At 35.1% G+C, this 24,173-nt stretch overlaps 2 protein-coding genes across 4 annotated transcripts in view; one reads left to right on the plus strand and one right to left on the minus strand.

Moving 5' to 3' along the window:
* Positions 1 to 24,173, plus strand: part of LOC136265242 (NACHT, LRR and PYD domains-containing protein 3-like) — a 151,479-nt gene that overhangs the window by 70,178 nt on the left and 57,128 nt on the right. The gene's annotated exons all lie outside the window — the stretch shown is intronic.
* Positions 17,096 to 22,071, minus strand: LOC136265125 (uncharacterized). 2 transcript variants are annotated; one of them, XR_010705404.1, is made up of 2 exons: positions 21,616 to 22,071; positions 17,096 to 17,663 (listed from the first exon to the last, which is right to left on the minus strand). XR_010705404.1 is itself a non-coding variant. In XM_066059923.1 (2 exons), exon 1 carries the CDS (start codon positions 21,497 to 21,499, stop codon positions 18,251 to 18,253), a length of 3,249 nt encoding a protein of 1,082 aa, XP_065915995.1. In that variant the 5' UTR covers positions 21,500 to 21,581; the 3' UTR covers positions 17,096 to 17,663; positions 17,833 to 18,250. The 2 variants fall into 2 exon arrangements, 1 of the variants encoding a protein (XP_065915995.1); XM_066059923.1 differs by lacking the exon at positions 21,616 to 22,071 and adding an exon at positions 17,833 to 21,581.

Consider the following 24,173-nt stretch of genomic DNA (forward strand, 5'->3'; position numbering starts at 1 on the left):
ATTTTCAGTTTGGACATCCTGAGATCAGACAGACACTGCAACCTTATGATAGCATGGTGCTAATGTATGTGCTATGTAACACCAGCACATTATGGAAGTTGGCCTACTACAATTTCCAACTAAGAGGCACTGCTTGATGGTTCTTAGTTTACTAATTTGTTAAGATGTCTTACTGTAGTTATACTGATAGTAAAGTGTCAGTAAACTTAAGTATATGGAACATAATTATTTTACTAAGTTTTAAACTCTCAGTAAAACATCAGTGAATGCGGGTTTACTGAAAAACTACTAAAATAACAAACAATTAACTGTTCCATATACTGGGGATATACCACTGTAGTAAACTAAGATACTTCAAGCAGTGAGGCCATGCAGGTGCTTACAAAGATTAGTGAAACATTTGTATCCTATCCAAAGAATTAACCATTCAAAAAGTTAAGGTTAATACCAGCAGTGCTTGTTTACTTGGAAAATTGTTAATTTTCAAATACAATGCTACTGACAAGTTTATCACTAACACAGACTGATTTGGGTGATGCTACTGTAACAGTATCTAGTTTTTGTGATAACTTGACTGAACACAAAACACTACAGAGTTTTGATGTTTCTAAAACAACTTGTCTTCACTTGGTGCCTTATCTTTTGTCAAGTTTATTTTCAAACTTTGTTGCTATTCAACAAATTGATGCATCTCATAACAACATAGGGAGTGGATGGATGTAATTATCTTATTGGTGCTATCTCACAGCCATTTCTTGGCCGCCACCTTGGATTTCACATCTTTTTTCACCATAACCTTTTTGAGGGCCGCACACTTTTTTTACAGCTTGGCTGTTTTGGATTAGATTTCACTTCTTTTTGTATTTGTATACTCCAAAGCTGGCCTATGGCCTGCTTTGGGACTTTTTAAACCTATTATTTTTTCTTTACCACAGGAAGAAGAAAAGATGAAGCAGATGTACCTTAAATATTTCTGATTTTATCAGTAAATGTACAAATTATATTAATTATATAATACATATATTTATTACAGAACTGTCCATGGTAGTTTCTTTGTAACTGAACACTCTTCAAGGTAACTTCTTCTAGCTGTTCTCTCTACAGGGCGATTTATTTGTAGCTGGATTCTGTACAGGTGATTTTTTTGCTGCTGAGCTCTTTACAGAATGGTTTCTTTGTAGCTGAACTCTCTACAAGGTAACTTCTTCTAACTGATCTCTCTACAGGGAGATTTGTTTGTAGCTGAACTCTCTACAGGTGATTTGTTTGCAACTGAACTACCTAGATGATGGTTTCTTTGTAGCTGAACTCTCTACAAGGTAATTTCTTCTAGCTGAACTCTCTACATGGTGGTTTCTTTGTAGCTGAACTCTCTACAAGATAACTTCTTCTAACTGATCTTTCTACAGGGCAATTTGTTTGTGGCAGAATTTTCTACAGGGTGATTTCTTTGCAGCTGAACTCTCTACATGGTGGTTTCTTTTTACTGTAGCTGAACTTTCTATATGGTGGTTTCTTTGTAGCTGAACTCTCTACAAGGTGACTTCTTCTAGCTGATCTCTCTACAGGGTGATTTGTTTGTAGCTGAACTCTCTTCATGATGGTTTCTTTGTAGCTGAACTCTCTACAAGGTAACTTCTTCTAACTGAACTCTCTACAGGGAGATTTGTTTGCAGCTGAACTCTCTTCATGATGGTTTCTTTGTAGCTGAACTCTCTACAAGGTAACTTCTTCTAGCTGAACTCCCTACATGGTGGTTTCTTTGTAGCTCAACTCTCTACAGGTGATTTGTTTGCAGCTGAACTCTCCACATGATGGTTTCTTTAAATTTGTAGCTGAACTCTCTACAAGGTAACTTCTTCTAGCTGATCTCTCTACAGGGTAATTTGTTTGTAGCTGAACTATCTACAAGATAATTTCTTCTATCTGATCTCTCTACAGAGTGATTTGTTTGTAGCTGAATTCTGTACAGGTGATTTGTTTGCAGCTGAGCTCTTTACAGAATGTTTTCTTTGTAGCTGAACTCTCTACAAGGTAACTTCTTCTAACTAAACTCTCTACAGGGAGATTTGTTTGCAGCCTAACTCTCTTCATGATGGTTTCTTTGTAGCTGAACTCTCTACAAGGTAACTTCTTCTAGCTGAACTCCCTACATGGTGGTTTCTTTGTAGCTGAACTCTCTACAAGGTGACTTCTTCTAGCTGATCTTTCTACAGGGTGATTTCTTTGTAGCTGAATTCTGTACAGGTGATTTGTTTGCAGCTGAGCTCTTTACAGAATGGTTTCTTTGTAGCTGAGCTCTCTACAAGGTAGTTTCTTCTAGCTGATGTCTCCACAAGGTCACTAGTTTATAGCTGAACTTTCTACATGATGGTTTCTTTGTAACTGAACTCTCTACAAGGTAACTTCTTCTAGCTGATCTTTCTACAGGGTGATTTGTTTGTGGCTGAACTCTCTACAAGGAAACTTCTTCTAGCTGATCTCTCTACAGGGAGATTGGTTTGTAGCTGAACTCTCTACAGGTGATTTGTTTGCAGCTGAACTCTCCACATGATAGTTTCTTTGTAGCTGAACTCTTTACAAGGTAACTTCTTCTAGCTGATGTCTCTACAGGGTCACTAGTTTGTAAACGAATTCTCTACATGGTGGTTTCTTTGTAACTGAACTCTCTACAAGGAAACTTCTCCTAGCTGATCTCTCTACAGGGAGATTTGTTTGTAGCTGAACTCTCTACAGGTGATTCGTTTGCAGCTGAACTCTCTACATGATGGTATCTTTGTAGCTGAACTCTCTATACAAGTTAACTTCTTCTAGCTGATCTCTCTACAGGATGACTTACCTTGTAGGGAATTCATGCAACTATAGAAAGAGATAATTCAGCTAGAAGAAATCACCTTGTAGAGTTCAGCTACAAAGAAACCACAATGTAGAGAGTTCAGCTACAAACAAATCATCCTGTAGAGAGATCAGCTAGAAGAAGTTAACTTGTATAGAGAGTTCAGCTACAAAGATACCATCATGTAGAGAGTTCAGCTGCAAACGAATCACCTGTAGAGAGTTCAGCTACAAACAAATCTCCCTGTAGAGAGATCAGCTAGGAGAAGTTTCCTTGTAGAGAGTTCAGTTACAAAGAAACCACCATGTAGAGAATTCGTTTACAAACTAGTGACCCTGTAGAGACATCAGCTAGAAGAAGTTACCTTGTAAAGAGTTCAGCTACAAAGAAACCATCATGTGGAGAGTTCAGCTGCAAACAAATCACCTGTAGAGAGCTCAGCTACAAACCAATCTCCCTGTAGAGAGATCAGCTAGAAGAAGTTTCCTTGTAGAGAGTTCAGCCACAAACAAGTCACCCTGTAGAGAGATCAGCCAGAAGAAGTTAGTTTCCCTGTAGAGAGATCAGCCAGAAGAAGTTACTAACTTCTTCTGGCTGATCTCTCTACAGGGTGACTTGTTTGTAGCTGATCTCTATACAGGTTACTTGTTTCTAGCTGATCTCTTGAATTCTCTTCGGGTGACTGTTCTATTAGGATGACTGCTCTATTAGGATGACTGCTCTATTAGAGTATCTCGATCTCGCACTTGCTACACCAAGTTTGATTTCGTGTTATAACTCCGTGGCTTTAAGTCTGATTCTTCTACACCATTGAAGAGCCTTTCTAAGATGATTACTCCATCTGTACAGCGATTTTCAAAGCATTACTCTAAGCGGTTTACCTGGTAGGCGTGGCAAGCAGTCGTTTTTTATTAGCTAATCTCGATTGCGTAATTGTTACACACTGTGACAGTGTGCATTGCATTTTTTTGGTACTACAAAGTTACTCACCTTCCCGGTAACAAAGTTGAATATTTTTGGTCTGTGGACACCACTATTCATTTATTTGGGGTTAGATTCTTGATCATGTTTGTTGTAAGTTTTATTCTATTTCTTATTTTGTTACCATTCAATGTGGTGCTGTTATTTCCAAGACTACTGTCACGTTTAAATTTGTGAGTACATTCAAGCCATTGTTGGATACTTATGTTGGTTCTTTCAAAGACAAATTTTCTTTCTGGACAGGGTTTCTGCTTTTAGTAAGAGTAATTGCATTTGGACTGTCAACATTAAGTGAATATGGCAGCTTCTTGGCAATCAGTGTTCTACTGGGAGTGTTGTTGTGTATACAAGGTTCCACACATCCTTTCAAAAATGAGATAAAGAATATTCAAGAGTCTTTGCTGTTGTTCATCTTAATGGTAATTCACGTAGCACCTTTATACAAGCACAATTCATTAGGCTTAACAGTACTGCTCACAATTGGTGTGGTGTACCTGATTGTGGCACTTACAGTTCACTGTATAATGTTCAGATGTAAAAATATTATTTATTACTACACCAAAAGGGTTTACACAATGGCTTGCAGTAAAATAGTAGTTAAACAAAATGACAATATAGAATTACATCGTTTGAGCAGTGAGGTACCAGAAGTGACATACAACTATAAAGAATTCCAGGAGCCTTTGATTGGATTGGATAAATAAACATTTATAATATACAAACATGTAACAAACGTGACATTTTGTGAGAGCACAATTTTATGTATATGCATAATGTACAGTAGTCTCAGCTCCATCATTATATTGTAAAGTTTACGTGCAAACAACTTATTAGTGAATATGTGCATACCTGTATTTAATGTGTTTGTATAACCGTTTTAACCACATCAACTGTAAAGTATGGGTATATAAACAGCACTACATGGTAGCCTGTATTAAAATACATCATGTATATGAGTTCACTCATTGTATCTAATACAGTAGTGAAAATCACTAAACTGTCTGACACATATTCTTTAAGACTACTTTTTTGCAGTCGCAATCATTTCCATTATGCCTAAGTCAAATATGTTCAAAATTTGCCCAAATCTTTCAGGAATTTCCCAACATTTTTACCTATTATACTCTTCAGTGTTCCCATTATGCTTGCATTATGCTCCTATAGGTTAGCAACATTTCTAATAATTGTCTTGGAACATTTTAATTAGAGAATTCTCTATTAGAGTATTTCACTACAATGTGACTGTTCTATTATAGAGTACAATGCAGTATTGCATTCTGCAGTTTCCACTGACTGCTCTATTAGGGAGTATCGATCTACTTTCATGAAATCATGCATAGTTTGAAATATCCGCCTAATATGCTAGAAGTATGCTAGAAATATGCTGGCATAGCACTCCAGCATTAGACATGGAACCATACTAATTTATCAGTAAGGTGTGTTGCAGTAGGTATCAAGGGTGTCAGAGTTGGCCCTACCGGTGAGGTTAGAGCCTCACCAATTTAGTTGAAATTAAAAGAAAAAAAAAACTTTCAAACTTGAAGCCAAAGCTAAAAGTAGTGAATATGTAATTTATAATTTAGCTAATGGCAACAGTTGATATACACAACACCAGTCTAGTATGTCCACATGTACTTCATTCATATTTATATATAATAAGTGTCTAATTACAATAATAACTGTATATTTAGCTTTGGCTTTATTTCTCTTTGTAGCTAAAAGTTATAAATTTGACACATTTAAGTGGTTGGTATATGTTAAGATGTTTGACATAATGGTGAGGTAGGTGTGTACATACACAAGTGTAACTGCAGCTAATTGTAATTTTTAAACAGGGGGTCCACTCAGTATAATACTGATTTTTAGTGGAGCCCCTGTGAGCAAAATAAGAAGAGTACAAAACCCAAATAGATACAAAATCTAAAATAAACATGCACACACAAAGCCAATACAAAGAAATAACAATTAATATACAATTTTTTGAAAGATGAAGAGTAGTAGCCTCCACAGAAATTGATTGTGTGGTTTCCTCTCTTGTAGTCGGCATCACAATCTCCTCTGTAGCTACCCAGTCTTGTGATCCCCTCTCCTCCTGTAATCAGCATCATCATCTCTTCTGTTATCAGTATTGCAATCTCTTCTGTAGTCAGTGTCACCACTTCCTCTCCAAGTGAAGAAGAAGTTCAATATCCTTATAGATTAGAAGAGTATTATTGATGGATGCTTTATTAGAGTAGTTGACTGTTCTATTAGAGTATTTCAATTTTTAGCAGTTTTGCCACTGAAATAATTAATTTGATCTTTCTGATTACTTCCTAGAAGAGATTAGCTTTTTCCTTCTTGCTCTTTCCATCTTTTCATTTCCCATATATGCTTTAGATACAATTGCATACTTGTACTGTAGCTTTCTAGCTAGCGCATAGTGAAATTTTGGAGAAGGAGGGCCCGGAGGGGGGTGGGTTTAGCACCCCATGTACCCTGCAAAATCTGCCCTTGTTATGTCCCATAGACCCCCTGCTTTATATAGCTACTATATTATTCTGGCACATCAACCCTGAATCTGCCCCTGATGAACTTTATCATGAACCAGTTCAATGGTAATTGCTTCAAAATGTACACCATGAAGCACATAATTATTGAAAAACATCCTTTCAACTCTAAATGACTCCCTAGTGGTTCTTTGCAAGGGGAAAACAGTAATTGTCTCAGCTCCTTACTTTGGTGACAAATGAAATAGCTTTTACTAAAGTGCAATGACTATATATATGCACACTAGCTGTTTGATGTGATGTTTTCATGTTCTTAAATGCAGCATATAGTAAAGAAGAGCTATTTATGGGAGCATTTTTTCCTTGAACTTGTTATATATAATTGTGTAAAAATTTCAGTTGTGTCTGAAATACACTTACTATTTCTATATTTGATAGTTGATGCTCACTAGTAGATCTATACTCCTTGTATGCAAAGAACTACCAGAGGGTCAGTTTTAAGTTAAATGATGCTTTCCAAGATGCTTTTTGGTGTACTTTCTATTAAAGATTTTGAAAAAAGCTTTGAGCTGGTTCATGATTATATAAGTTCATCAGAGGCAGATCCAGGAGGGTGCAGCAGAGTAAATATGTAGATACTGTATATAAAGCAGAGGTGTGGGGAACATGGAGAACGGGTGGATTTAGGGGAGAAGAATTACATGAGGTGCTGAAGTACCCCGTGCAAATTTTTACTTCGTGCTGGCTAGAATGCTAGTAGAAGCTACAGTACCAAATCTGACAATAAAACTGACTCCAACCCAACTATAATAATTAAACAAGACTCCACCCTTTCTGGCGATGGAGTACTGTCAATGTCCTGTAAGTTACTGAGCACCATGGATGATTACAGAAAACATGTACCAAAGCAATAGCTAAACTATGCAATGCACCTAATATGTACATACTGTATTATTAGAATATGTTGAGGACATTTTAATGATGCAGTTGGCATGGGTTCCATGTGTGTGGTATCACCACTGTGTTTACCGTTTAGTTATATACTTGGGTGGAAGAAAAACATCCAAAAGTTAATGTTGGTGTCTTGTAAAATATGTACACAGTACAGTACATATTTATTTACTTAAATGAATACAACCTCACATTGTTATGTAAAAATAGAAAATTTGATCTACCTCTATGCAGTGTTTCATAATCCAATGAAGTACCTAAACCATGCAAAATAGGGAATGAATTCACAACGAATACAAAGCATTGAATTTCACTACTAACTATCTGCCACAATAAAATAATACCATGTACCTATTCACCATTAAGTAGTGACTGTCATGGTTGTCTAAAGTAGACTGAGAAATTTGTAGTGGGACCTTGTTTTACTGTATTAGTTTTACAGAATGAACTCGCAATGTATTTTGATACAAGCTGTTGGATCAGCTATAGCCATATTTTACAAAAGTGATCATGAGATACGATATTAAACCAACACATTAATACAGGTGTACTCACATCAACATGTGATGTATAGGCATGTAATATATTTGAAAGTAACTTTAATGTAGTTATGTACATTGCGTCTGTGTTATACATAATGCATAAAAGTGTGATGTCCTGAAGAAATGTACTTATACAGTATGTGTACATTATATGGATACAAAATTATTATGTTTAATCATCCAATCCAATCAGAGATTCCTGGAATTCTTCATAGTTGTGTGTCACCTCTGCTATCTCCCTGCTCAAATGATTTAAATTTGTACTGTCATTTTGTATAGCCACTATTTTCCTGCAAGTCATATTGTAAAGCCTTTTGGTATAGTAGTATATAGTGTTTTTACACCTGAACATTGAACAGTGGATTGTAATTGCCACAATGAGGTACACCACACCAGCTGTCAACAGTACTTGGGAAATTCTTAAGCCTATTGAGTGTGGCTTGTACAAAGGTGCTACATGAATTACCATAAGGTTTAACAACAGCAAAGACTCTTGAATATTCTTTATCTTATTTTTAAAAGGACGCATGTGTCCTTGTATACACAACAACACTCCCAGTAGAACACTGATTGCCAAGAAGCTGCCATATCCACTTAATGTTGACAGTCCAAATGCAATTACTCTCACTAAAAGCAGAAACCCTGTCCAGAAAGAAAATTTGTCTTTGAAAGAACCAACATAAGTATCCAACAATGGCTTGAATGTACTCACAAATTTAAAACGTGCCAAAAACATTCTTGGAAATAACAGCACTACATTGAATGGTAACAAAATAAGGAAGAGAATAATACTTACAACAAACATGATCAGAAATCTGATCCCAAATAAATGAACAGTAGTGTCCACAGACCAAAACAGCTCAGTTTTATTACTGGGAAGAAGAATAACTTTGTAGTACCAAAAAAGTGCAATGCACACTGTCCTCAGTACCTTAGTATATGACAACAGAAATATTGTTGCAAGTACTGGTAGTGCTCTTCGTGCTGTCACCCTTTGAATTATGATGGAATATCGACTTCCTATAATAAGCAAAATGGCTATCAATATGAGATATGAAGGAAAGGCTAGTTGTAACCACATTATAGCATAGTCATCCATACCATTGTAGAAACATGTTTCAATACCCAAGTCAAGGTTGAACAATGCAATTATTGTGTATATTCCATGCTGACATATTGGATGTAAGGTTAATATGTTAATGTTTATTATGTTCACATAGAAAATGAGTGTGTTGATGGTCTCATTGAGAACAGTGAGGTTGAAAATGAAAAGCATTGTTACTAGGATAATACCAGCTATTGCTATTGGTATGATGATGAATAAGTACATGTTAGAACAGTGTTTACATCGTGATGAACCAAACACAACACTTAGACCATGTTGACATTGTCCACACAACACACCAGACCTGTTAAACTGACACTGTGAGTCAGGAGTGGACAAGTTGAGGTACGATGGGTGAAGTAAACAATAGTCAAACGGACAAACAGAGGAAACTTTATATGAATAATTATGTGAATTATCAGTAGCATTTATCCAACTATTAGCAGGACGCAAGACAGTTTCATTATCCAAGTTACAGGATGTGATTGATAATGAGCTGTGCTGTATTAATGGATCGCAGGTACATACTTTCTTGTCCTCACTGACTGGCAAGGCAAAACCTTTTGGACATCTCTTAAATTTTACATAGAACATTTCTGGCATGTTATCTAAACCAAGGAAAAGTTTGCAAGTGCTGTTATTAAGATTGGAAGTATAATTGTATTGATTACAGCCATGATTGAAGTGTGTTTGTGACAACTGGGAAGTATCTACTATAGTGCACTCATCAGTCTGGGAGTTTTTCACAAAAAGAGTTGTGGAGTTGTGCTTCTCTTGTTGTAACCAAAATTCTGGTACTTTTAGTTCAACTCTTAATGTCTGCCCTGGAAATATTTCACCTAAATTAGGAATAGAACAATTGCTGGTGTTATTTAACTTAGAGCATTTGCATACACTTAAAGGGATGGGTCTCACTGACATTTCTTGGCTTATCACTGTATTATTATTAATTTGTAATACTGTTTTAAATACATCTTTAGCATCTTTCTTTTGAAAAGCTGTACCAGCAACCCATGTACAGTCACTAAATGTTTCATAATTTCGTATGTTCTTGGATGTCATATATAAATTTCCATTTGCTATAACTTGATAACTGTAATTTTGTGCATTGTCCAAATTGTTAACATCATAGTTGTGAAACTGAAATGGACAAATGCGCTCAGAATTAACTCTTAATATTTTCTCCTGCACCGCAAAAATATAAAGAGTGTTATATGATACTTTAAGAGTGGTGTTCTCATTAATAAGTGCATATGATCCAAATTTGGTCATTAATACTTGTCTTGCATAATTACTTGAAATCTCAATATACCAATAGAGACTCAGAAGAGAGAATTGAAGCCTAAAAATGCTGTTGTAGTTTTCATTGTTTCTGATGTATATGTGGCCCTTAAGTAAAATCACAGTATTTGTGACTGAAATTAAATTATTGCTGCTGTCATTGTGTGTATTATAATATATTTCAGTATTTCTTATAAAAATCCAATTTGTCAACTGCCAGAATATTACACTTTCAGATTCAACTTTTATAAAGTTGATATCTCTGTTTTTACAGAAAATGCAATGTACTATAGCGATTGTACTTGTTATAACTCGTGAACTGGAGGGTTCAATGTAAATCATCGACTTCATGTTGCTGTTGTTAATAAATGTGCAATTCAGAAAGCTTAAATATACTTGATTGTGTAGACACTGTTCACCAGCAGCAAACACATATCTGAACATGTTGACACATGCTCGGTTGTGCATTACCATATGAAACATTACTTTATACCAATTGACAAGAGGCTACCATCTCCATATAATGTTGACAATCCGAGTACTATTACTCTCACTAAAAGCAGAAACCCTGTCCAGTAAGAACTTTTGTCTTTGAAAGGACCAATATAGGTATCAAGTAATGGCTTGAATGTATTCACAAATTTAAAACATGACAATAGTCTTGAAAATACCAGCACCACATTGAATGGTAACAAAATAAGAAATAGAATAAAACTTGCAACAAACATGATCAAGAATCTAACCCCAAATAAATGAACAGTGGTGTCCACAGACCAAAAATATTCAATTTTGTTACCAGGAAGGTGAGTAACTTTGTAGTACCAAAAAAGAGCAATGCACACTGTCCTCAATACCTTAGTATATGACAACAGAAATATTGTTGCAAGTACTGGTAGTGCTCTTCGTGCTGTCACCCTTTGAATTATGATGGAATATCGACTTCCTATAATAAGTAAAATGGCTATCATTATGAGATATGAAGGGAAGGCTAGTTGTAACCACATTTTAACATAGTCATCCATACCATTGTAGAAACATGTTTCAATACCCAAGTCAAGGTTGAACAATGAAATTATTGTGCACATTCCATGTTGACATATTGGATGTAAGGTTAACATGTTAATGTTTATTATGTTCACATAGAAAATGAGTGTGTTGATGGTCTCATTGAGAACAGTGAGATTGAAAATGAAAAGCATTGTTACTAGGATAACACCGGCTATTGCTATTGGTATGATGATGAATAAGTACATATTAGAACAGTGTTTACATCGTGATGAACCAAACACAATACTTAGACCATGCTGACATTGTCCACACAAGACACCAGACCTGTTGAACTGACACTGTGAGTCAGAAGTGGACAAGTTGAGGTATGATGGGTGAAGTAAACAATAGTCAAATGGACAATTAGAGGACACTTTATATGAATAATTATGTGGATTGTCAATAGCATTTATCCAACTATTTCCAGGACGCAAGACAGTTTCATTATCCAAGTTACAAGATGTGATTGATAATGAGCTGTGCTGTATTTTTGGATCACAGTAGCACTCTATTTTGTCCACTTTGACTTGTAAGGTGAAACCTTTTGGACATCTCTTAAGTTCAACATAGAACATTTCTGGCATGTTATCCAAACCAAGAAAAAGCTTGCAAGTGTTAGTAGTAAGATTGGATGGTGTCAAAGTGTAACTGTATTGATTACAGCCACGATTGAAGTGTGTTTGTGACAACTGGGAAGTATCTACAACAGCACACTCATCACTCTGTGAGTTTTTGATGATAAGAGTAGTGGAGTTGTGTCCCTCTTGTCGTAACCAAAATTCTGGTACCATTAGTTCAACTTTTAATGTCTGCCCTGGAAATATTTCACCTAAATTAGGATTATAACAATTGCTGGTGTTATTTGACTTTGAGCATTTGCATACACTTAAAGGGATGGGTCTAATTGTAGTAGTTTGGTTTATCACTGTATAATTCATTTTTAATACTTTTTCAAACACATCTTTAGCTTTTTTAGTTTGAAAAGCTGTTCCAGCAAGCCATGTACAATCACCAAATGACTCATCACCATGGTCACCTGGTATTTTCTTAGACGTCATATACAAATTTCCATTTACTATAATTTTAAAACTGTAATTCTGTGCTTTGTCCAAGTTTTTATTCATGTAAAACTGAAATGGACAAACATGCTCTGAATTAATTCTAAATGTTATTTCTTGTACCACCACAATATAAAGAGTGTTGTAAGATATGTTAAGTATACTGTTCCCTGCAATAATTACATATGATCCAAATTTGGTCATTAATACTTGTCTTGCATTATTTCTTGAAACCTCAATATAAGAGAAGAGACGTAGAAGAGAGAATTGAAGCCTGAAGATGGTGTTGTACTTTGCATTGTCTCTAACAGTAATATTTCTAAGTGAAATCATACTGTTTGTAACAGTTATTAAATTATTGCTGCTACCATTGTGTGTATTGGAACATATTGTGGTGTATCCAATAAAAATCCAATTTGTCAATTGCCAAAATACTTCTCTTTCAGACTCAACTTTTATAAAGTCAATATTTTTGTTTTTACAGAATTTGCAATGTCGTATTTTAATGCTCCCTGTTATAACTCGTAAACTGGAGGGTTCGATGTAAATCATTGATGTCATGTTGCTGTTGTTAATAAATGTACAATCACGAAAGCTCAAATATACTTGATCGTGCAGACAATGATAACTAGTGTCAAACCTGTTGCTGTAACCAAACATGTCAACACATTCTTGATTGTACATTACAATATGAAACATTTTTAGGTTATCATTTCCAACATTTCTGATTGTGTTACAGTTAGTGATTTTTACTATGCTTATCAGATCACTGTTACAAGTATTCATATAGTAGTATAAGGTACCAGAATTATTCATGTCACTGAATATTGTATCTTTAATAAGTATATGAATTTGGGAAGCATTGCAAGATTTTTGTGAGAATGTCAAATTTATTGCATATTGGAAACGATTTGGACAAGACCCATGCATTTTGTACAAAAATTTTGTAATTGTTAAGGTAGTGTACTTACAATATTGCTCCAGTCCAACCCATTCTTTATAATGAACAACAATGCCATTAATTTGCACTAGCTTTTTAGGGCATTTTGTGCAATTAATTCTTATAGTTACCTCACTAATAATAGACTTTCCTATAATGTTCACAGCTGCTATTCCTGCAATACCAGCATTGTTCCTTATTTCTGTCTTGTATATTACCACTGACATACATTGGTAGAGAACTATTGATGCATTGTATGTGATGTTAAAATCTGTAGTATACCCGACGTTTGAATACATTTTGATCCTACATATATAGTTGTTTGGATAATTCTTAAATTGAAAATTAGTATTTTCCAGTCTAAAATTGGTTACATTAAACACTATTATCCCTACAGATTCAGCACAAGTTATTGTACAATTCTTCTTACCAATCATTGTAATATTTTGAACATTGCTCACAACCATTGTAACGTTTAGGTAGTGCTGACCTGGCATGAACAACAGTTCAGTGTTAGAAGTGAAATTGTAGTTGTTGATATAGTACTGTAGAGTAAGAGTGTTATTACTGGTATCATTACCATCACCAGGTACTATATGGTATATATTAGTAGAATTTGCTATGCTGACGAAAATGGCTGAAAAGAATATCAGGTTGTACTCCATTATCATGTCGCAATGTGTTAGTACCCTACAATACATATTCAACAAGAAAGAAATATTCTATTGTATGTTGCATTACAAATCACATCTTTAAGTACCTCTTAGACAGAATGAAAATAAAATAGAGATACGTACCTGTATCACTATAATAACACTGAAACGCAAAACTTTATTAACAGTATGTAGCTACTACTTAATTTCTGTTGCTGACTATTCTAAGGTAACTAGCTCAAGTCTATATGCTTATACTTGTACTGTAAAGTTATGGTATGGTATATTTATTGTGACTAAAACAGCATGTATGTAGAACATTCACCTGAGACATGTTTTCAATATAATTCACTATAATTGTTATCCTGCTAATGGTAACACCCAGCTTTTGTTCATGTATTGTAGTGCTGTTTATTTTATTAAGCAAAACAACACATACAATCTCAAGTAGATCAATGATAAGTTGATACACAAGCTGTACTAAGTGAAAGGCTATTGTCAAATTATATTTCAGTTTGTCTACCTTTCATTAAATGCTTCTTCCAGAGGCAGTAGAACACTAAGGGTGGGAAATATGAAGCACACAGTGGGCATGGGTCAGTTCAATAAGGATCTCCACAAGGGAACTTTTACAACACTTTTGGCACTTGCTCCATGCACTACCTTGGCACATGGGTAAAAAGCTAGTAAAGATGCTGATTAGGTAATTTATAACTTTAGTGAAGCATACGAGTACACAATGCATTGTGAACATTGTACAGTATGTCATTGTTTTACATTGCATGCAGCAGGTAAGTTGTCTGAAGATGTGTTTTGTAAACTTGACATGCAGGGACATGATTAAGTACCCATGTACTGGTTCTGTGCCAACTGTGATGAGTTGATTATAAGTTATCCTGTGGTAGTTTGATAAATTAGGTTATTGAACCTTTATACATAACACGCAGTCTTAAAAAGGACTACGAAAAGCAATTAATTCAGAATGTTAAATCAAAACCTAAAGCTTTTGACAGTATGTAAATTCCAAAGTTAAGACACATCCCTGCATTTATTTACTGAATTACACTGTTCTGATGGTACTGCGACTAGTTATGATGCTGAAATGGCTACTATGTTCAATAACTACTTTTCTAGTGTTTTTTACTTGTGAAAATACCACCTCCATCCCTACACAGTTAAAACAAACTAGTGAACGTCACTACTAAATGTAGTGAACGTCACTAGCTACTAATGTCTGCCACAATACTCACTATTTTTGTGTAGTGACGTTCACTACTAATTTTGTAGTGAACGTCACTACATTGACCACCAAGTAGTGAATATTGTGGCAGAGCAATTCAATACTAAATTTTTACAGTGTACAGTAGACCCAAGTGGTTCCCCTGAGTCGATAAATTTTACCCCAGAAATTGTTTATGACAAAATTATGACCATACACAACAGTAAGTCTCCAGGACCAGATGGCTGGCCAATCCTTATAATAAAATCTGCGAGTAAATTTATTGCCACCCTATTGTCCGTCATATTAACAAATCATTCAATAGTGGACCAGTCTTACATCCATCTTCTGCAAATTTATGGAGTCTATAGTCAAAGATTACCTAATCAGGGGCGGATCCAGCGGGGTTCAAAGGGTCCCTCTTTTGAAAGAGCCTGAGATATTCTAATACTAGTAAAAAGATGAAGTAGTAATAGAGCAGTCAAGATCGAATACTCTAATAGAGCAGTCACAGTATTCTTAAGGGGAGCAGTGTAGCAGGCTACGTATGGAGTTATAAATAAGGAATATAGTTGGTGAGGGTATCTATGGTGAGGAGTAGCTACTGTATTGTCAGTAAGTGATGACCTTTTTTCTGGCTTCGACTTCCAGCTAGACTGAAGTTGCAATTCCAGAGTGGAACCCCCCTTTTCAAAAGTCTGGATCCGCCCCTGAAATCCCCTGTAACTTTTTAACTTTACCACATGTGAACAAACTAAATGTGTTTAATTTAGGCTGTCTTAAGCTGTTATAAGCTTGATATGTTTTGCTGTAAAAAAACAGTTTTATTTACTGTGTTATACCCCTGTACAGTACTGCACCCACACATCTTTGCAAAAGTCTGAAAATTCAAAGTGTAAACTGATTTAGATTTCCTGAAACTTTTATGATGCTATCATTAAGGTACAGAATTTTAAAAATCATGGGTTGGTTTTGGAAGTTTATGGTAAGGAGAACTACTGTACAAAAGTGGATCTTTTTGCAAGGTGTGATGGAGAATTGTTATGCTAATCTGAGGTATGCCCTTCAGGCTGAATTTGCTGACATTTCAATTACTATACATCACGCAAAACTTTAAGGTGGACTTTTGCTACTGAAATTCTGGGCCAGGCTTTTAAATTGTGTACCTTTTCCTGAAACTGTGAATGAACGTTTTCAAGAGGGGGTTCCCCTAGCAATTCTGATGCTGTGTCCCATGCTGCTGTAAAATGGTATACAGAATAGCCTTAGTAGAGAGAAAAAAAGTGAAAATATCACTTCTAAAAGCAAACAGAGAAGAATTGGATGTCGATAACAGCAGTGAAACCAGATATCTGGGTCTGACCCGGATTAGATCACAAGTGACAATGAATTACTTAGTTTGGTGATGTTGAAATGTACAGCCCCAGCTTCATTCATCATCCACTTATAGGGATTATGTGTTACTGACATGGAGCCACACCCATTTTATCACTATAGGTGTATCGCAATCTGTAGATATGTAAGAATCTGTATCTATTGCTGTCTACAAGCTTCCATGGAGTCATGCCCACACCAATTCAGTCTGATTATAAATGCACAGTTTTTGTACAAGTCATAGTCTAGTCTTGCAGCAAGCCAGTTTCTTTTATGAGCCACATCCAGTTATCACCGGGGATATGTGATAAAGTTGTCTATAGACATTAGACATGGAGCCATACTAATTTATCAGTAAGGTGTGTTGTAGGTATCAAGGGTGTCAGAGTAGACACTACTGGTGAGGCTAGTGTCTCACCATTTTTTAGCTGAAATAAAAAAAACTTTCAAACTTGATGAAGCCAAAGCTAAAAGTACTGAATATGCAATTTATACTTAGCATTTATTTAATGGCAACAATTGATATACACAACACCTATAAAGTCCAGCATGTCCACATGCACGTTGTCTGTATAAAGTGCCTAATTACTGTATATTTAGATTTGGCTTTATTTCTCTTTGTAGCTAAAAAGTTATAAATTTGACACATTTAAGTGATTGGTACAGTATATGTTAAGACATTTGACATAATGGTGAGATAGGTGTGTACTACACAAGTGTAACTGTAGCTAATTGTAATTATTAAACAGGGGCCCACTCAGTGTAATACTGAATTTTAGTGGAGCTCCTGTAAACAAAAGAAGAAGAGTACAAAACACAAATACAACTATAGATACAAAACCAAAAACAAAAAGATACAAAACCAAATACAAAACCAAAACATGCACACACAAAGCCAATACAAAGAAATAACAATTAATAATTACAAATTTTTGAAAGATGAAAAAGTAGTAGCCCCCATAGAAGTTGATTGTGCGATCACCTCTCTTGTAGTCGGCATCACGATCTTCTCTGTAGCTGCAGTATTGTGATCCTCTCTCCTGTAATCAGCATCATCATCTCTTCTGTTATCAGTATTGCAATCTCTTCTGTAGTCAGTGTCACCACTTCTCCAAGTGAAAAAGAAGTTCAATTTTGGCTTACACACTGGTTTCTGTTCCTTATAGTAGTATATTATGTTTCTACACCTGAACATTAAACAGTGGATTATAATTGCCACAATGAGGTACACCACACCAATTGTTAGCAGTACCTAAGACATTGTTAAGCCTACTGTGTGTGGCTTGTACAAAGATGCTACATGAATTACCATAAGGTTTAATGACAGCAAAGACTCTTGAACATTCTTTATCTTACTTTTAAAAGGACGCATGTGTCCTCAACAACACTCCCAGTAGAACACCGGCCAAGAAGCTGCCATCTTCACTTAGTGTTGGCAGTCCAAATGCATTTACTCTTACTAAAAGCAGAAACCCTGTCCAGTAAGAAAATTTGTCTTTGAAAGAACCAATATAATGTAGCCAACAATGGCTTGAATGTACTTACAAATTTAAAGCATGACAGTAGTCTTGGAAATTTTAACATCCAACATAATTCTAGCATATTAGGTGGATATTTCAAACTATGCATAATTTCATGAAAGTAGATTGATACTCCCTAATAGAGCAGTCAGTGGAAACTGCCAAATGCCTGTACATTATGCATATACATAAAATTGTGCTCTCACAAAATGTCATGTACGTACTTATACATTTGTATATTATACAAACTATGTTTATTCATCCAATCCAATCAAAGGTTCCTGGAATTCTTTATAGTTGTATGTCATCTCTGGTACCTCACTGCTCAAACGATGTAATTCTATATTGTCATTTTGTTTAACTACTATTTTCCTGCAAACCGTTGTGTAAACCCTTCTGATATAGTAGTATATGATGTTTTTACATCTGAACATTATACAGTGAACTGTAAGTGCCACAATCAGGTACACCACACCAATTGTGAGCAGTACTTGGGAAATTGTTAAGCCTAATGAATTGTGCTTGTACAAAGGTGCTACATGAATTACCATTAGGTTGAACAATAGAAGTAACTCTTGAATATTCTTTATATCATTTTTGAAAGGTCGTGTGAATCCTTGTATGCACAGCAACCCTCCCATTAGAACACCAATTGACAAGAGACTACCATCTCCATATAATGTTGACAATCCAAGTACTATTACTCTCACTAAAAGCAGAAACCCTGTTGAGTAAGAACTTTTGTCTTTGAAAGGACCAATGTAGGTATCAAGTAATGGCTTGAATGTATTCACAAATTTAAAGCGTGACAATAGTCTTGGAAATAACAGTACTGCATTGAATGGTAACAAAGTAAGGAAGAGAATAAAACTTACAACAAACATGATCAAGAATCTGATCCCAAATAAATTAACAGTGGTGTCCACAGACCAAAAATATTCAACTTTGTTACCAGGAAGGTGAGTAACTTTGTAGTACCAAAAAAGAGCAGTGCACACTGTCCTCAATACCTTAGTATATGACAACAGAAATATTGTTGCAAGTACTGGTAGTGCTCTTCGTGCTGTCACCCTTTGAATTATGATAGAATATCGACTTCCTATAATAAGTAAAATGGCTATCAGTATGAGATATGAAGGGAAGGCTAGTTGTAACCACACTTTAGCATAGTCATCCATACCATTGTAGAAACATGTTTCAATACCCAAGTCAAGGTTGAACAACAAAATTATTGTACATATTCCATGCTGACATATTGGATGTAAGGTTAACATGTTAATGTTTATTATGTTCACATAGAAAATGAGTGTGTTGATGGTCTCATTGAGAACAGTGAGGTTGAAAATGAAAAGCATTGTTACTAGGATAATACCAGCTATTGCTATTGGTATGATGATGAATAAGTACATGTTAGAACACTGTTTACATCGTGATGAACCAAACACAGCACTTAGACCATGTTGACATTGTCCACATAACACACCAGACCTGTTAAACTGACACTGTGAGTCAGGATTGGACAAGTTAAGGTGTGATTGGTAAAGTAAACAATAGTCAAATGGACAATTTGTGGACACTTTATAAGCATATGAATGATTTGTGGTATAAGCTGATATCCAACTATTAGCAGGACGTGATACAGTTTCATCATCCAAGTTACAAGGTGTGATTGATATTAATGAGCTGTTTTGTAATGTTGGATCACAGGAACATGCTTTCTTGTCCTCTTGTAACGAAAAACCTTTTGGACATCTTTTAAGTTGTGCATAGAACATTTCTGGCATGTTATCCAAACCAAGAAAAAGTTTACAAATGTTGGAAGTAAGATTGGATGGCCACAAAGTGTAACTGTATTGATTACAGCCATGATTGAAGTGTGTTTGTGACAACTGGGAAGTATCTACTATAGTGCACTCATCACTCTGGGAGTTTGTCACAATAAGAGTTGTGGAGTTGTGCCTCTCTTGTTGTAACCAAAATTCTGGTACTATTAGTTCAACTCTTAATATCTGCCCTGGAAATATTTCACCTAAATTAGGAGTAAAACAATTGCTGGTGTTATTTAACTTGGAACATTTGCATACGCTTAAAGGAACAGGTCTCACTGAAGTTGTTTGGTTGATCACTGCATTATCCATTTGTAATACTATTTCAAATACATCTTTAGCTTCTTTTGTTTGAAAAGCTGAGCCAGCAAGCCATGTACAATCACCAAATGATTCATCACCATGGTCACCTGGTAAGTTCTTGGATGTCATATATAAATTTCCATATGTTATAATCTGGTAACTGTAATTCTGTACTTGGTCCAAGTTTCCAGTAGAACTGTAAAACTGAATTGGACAAATACGCTCAGAATTAATTCTAAATGTTTTTTCCTGTACTGCAACAATGTAAAGAGTGTTATAAGATACATTAAAAATGGTCTTCTCTGTAACAACTACATATGATCCAAATTTTGTAATTAATACTTGTCTGGCATTATTACTTGAAACCTCAATATAAGAATAGAGACGTAGAAGAGAGGATTGAAGCCTGAAGATGGTGTTTAAGTTTGTGTTGTTTCTAACAATTATATCCTTGAGTAAAAGTATACCATTTGTAACTGAAATTAAATTATTGCTGTTGTCATTGTATGTATTGGAATATATTTCAGTTTCTTTAATTAAAACCCGATTTGTCAACTGCCAATATATTTCTCTTTCAGTTTCAACTTTTATTAAGTTAATATTTCTGTTTTTAAAAAAGTTACACCATAGTATATTGACACTCCCTGTTATAACTCGTGAACTGGAGGGTTCGATGTAAATCATCGACATCATGTTACTGTTGTTAATAAATGTGCAATCAAGAAAGCTTATAAACACTTGATGATGTAGACATTGATAACTAGCAGTAAACCTATAACTGAGTATGTCAACACATTCTCGGTTGTACATTACGATATGAAACATTTTTAGATTAGCATTTCCAACATTTCTGATTGCTGTACAGTTAGAGATTTTTACTACACTTGTTAAATTACTGTCACAAGTATTCATATAGTAGTATAAGGCACTGGAATTATTCAGGTCACTGAATCTTACATTTTCAATAGTTATTACAGAGTGGTCATAAAATTTTTGTGAAATTGTCAAGTTCATTGCATATTGGAAATGGTTTGGACAAGACCCATGCAATTTGTATAAAAAATTTTTTATTGTTAAATGATTTTGCACTTTTCTGAAACTATGTGGCTTCTGTCCAACCCATTCTTTATAATTAACAACAATGCCATTAATTTGTACCAGATATTCGGGGCACATTGTGCAAGTAAGTCTTATTATTACCTCACTAATAATTGATCTTTCCATAATGTTCACAGCTGCTATTCCTGCAATACCAGCATTGTTCCTTATTTCTGTCTTGTTTATTATCACCGACGTACATTGGTAGAGAACTATTGATGCATTGTATGTGATGTTATCTTGTAATGAATCTGTAAACCTGAAGCTTGGGTACATTTTGGTACTTGGGTTATTCTTAAATTGAAAATTAACATTTTCAAGTCTAAAATTGGTTACATTAAACACTATTATCCTTACAGATTCAGCACAAGTTATGTTGCAAGTCTTCTTACCAATCATTTTAATATTTTGAGCATCTCTCACAATCATTGTTGTATTTAGGTAATGTTGACCTGGCTTGAACAACAGTTCAGTGTTAGAAGTGAAATTGTAGTTGTTGATATAGTACTGTAGAGTAAGGGTACTATTACTGGTATCATTACCATCACCAGGTACTATATGGTATATATTAGTAGAATTTGCTATGCTGATGAAAATGGCAGAAAAGAATATCTCCTTTATCATGTTGCACTGTATCAGTTCCCTATACAATACACATTCAGCAAATAAGAACTGTTCCATTTGCATATTGCATTTTATACCATCACGTAAGTACACATATTATACATTGTCACTTTGTCTTAGACATAACAAAATGCAGATTACTGTAATTATTGCTCAAACTATATACTGCATGTATAAGTTAACATACATTCTACAGGTGGAACAAAATACAGAATGACACTCTATTGCTGTACTTAGCATCCAAACATCAATATATAGTTTGTGGCAAAATGATGGCTTAGTTAACTATAACTAAAACTAAAAGTACTTTTAGTAAGACAAATATAATTACATTAGTTAACTTAAAAAAAAGCAAATCTATAACTAAAAAAAAGCAAATCTAAAAAAAGTAAATCTAAAAAAAAGTAAATCTAAAGTAAATCTAAAGTAAATCTAAAAAAAAGCAAATCTAAAACAAAATCTATAACTAAAATGCAACAGAATAATTTACCAAAACTAAATCTAAAACTAAAAAGAATTTGGAAAGATATGTAACTAAAACTATAACTAAAACTAAAAGGCTTTTATAGATTTTACTAAAATAGTAAAATTATAACTAAAAGATTTTCATATTTTAAACTAAAACTAAAACTAAAGTAACAAAGAGAATATGTATAACTATAACTAAATCAACAACTAAAATGAATTAAGAAAAATTACTATAACTAAAACTAAAATTATTGATGAAAATAACTATGACTATAACTAAAACTAAAACTAAAAGTCCTTACTAAAACAACACTTCAGGTACGAATAATCAAGACACACGGTAGTGTGTCGTGCGGCCCAAGAAGCCGGCGCGCCACACCCGTGAGTATATTGACAGGAAGAACGAAAACGTCATTTTCACACCTCTGTATCTCGGTGATCACTTATCTGATTGGAACCAAATTTGCTACACAGTTGCCCGCCAGCCAAGGGAGTCTACATTCCAAATTTGAAGGAAATCGCTCAAGCCATTTCCGAGATACGAGCTGCCACAGTTTCGTTTTTTTTCTTCGTTTTTTTTTTCTTCTTCTTCTTCGTCTTTTCGCACACTTGCAAAAATTGCTATAACACGCAAATGCGTACTCCGATCGCCTTAAAATTTGGCACACAGAAAGGGAGTCCAAAGGCGAATCCTAGCATCAAATTTGGTACAAATCCGATGAATGGTTCAGGAGTTATGACCGATTATTCACGTAAAACAAGATCGATTTGTTGTCACGCCTACAGGGTAAACCGCTTCATGGAATGAGTTGAAAATTGCTATGTAGATGGAGTAACCATCGTAGGAGTGCCTTTTGGTGGTTTGAAAGGAATCGAGATAAAGACCACGGAGATATGACACAAAACCCAACCTGTGTCACAATTACGCGATCGATTTTTATGAATAAAAAAGTATTAGTTTTCACGCCTACTAGGCAAACCGCTTAGAGCAATGAGCTGAAAATCGGTGTATAGCTGGAATAATCTTCATAGAAAGTCCTTGCAGTAGTACAGAAGAATCGGATAACAAACCACTGAGTTATGATTCGAAAGCCAACTCCGTGTAGCAAATGCGAGATCGAGATACTCTAATAGAACAGTCACCCTAATAGAGCATTCGGCTAATTTATTTATTCCATTATAGAATTTTATTACATCACTAGTTATTCTGTAGGGAGTTCAGCTGCAAACAGTTAATGTTCAACAAGAAGACAGTCACCATGTGGAGAGTTAAGCAAATATATCACTATAGAGATTCAGAACATTACAAGTCACACTGAAGAAAGTTCAGCTATAAACAAGTCATGCACTGTGTAGAGAATTCAGCTACAATTAAGTCACTCTCTAGAGAATTCAGTTACACAGAATTCAGCTACACACAAGTCACTGTGGAGAGAGTTCAGCTACAAACAAATTACCCTTTAGAGTGATCAGCTACAAACAAAACACTTTGCAGGGTATTCAGCTGCAACAAATCAACCTTTAGAGCGATCAGCAATGAACAAATCAACACAAATCTACCTGTAGAGAGATAAGCTAGAAACAAATCACCCTGTAGAGAGTTCAGCTACAAAAAATCACCCTGTAGAGACATCAGCTATAAACTAGACACAATGTAAGGAGTTCAGCTACAAGTAATCACCCTGTAGAGAGTTCAGCTAAAACAAATCAACCTGCAGAGAGATCAGCTACAAACAAATCACCTTATAGAGAGTTCAGCTACAAACAGATTGCCTGTAGAGAGATCGGCTACAAACAAATCAACCTGCAGAGAGATCAGCTACACACAAATCAACTTGTAGAGAGATCAGCTACAAAC

Source organism: Dysidea avara, chromosome 1 (assembly GCF_963678975.1).
Source record: "Dysidea avara chromosome 1, odDysAvar1.4, whole genome shotgun sequence".
Taxonomy (NCBI): Eukaryota; Metazoa; Porifera; class Demospongiae; order Dictyoceratida; family Dysideidae; genus Dysidea; species Dysidea avara.

What these genes read in the sequence shown, in the direction of transcription:
- LOC136265125 (XM_066059923.1), bottom strand. Translation starts at nt 21,499, where the DNA reads ATGTACCCAAGCTTCAGGTTTACAGATTCATTACAAGATAACATCACA.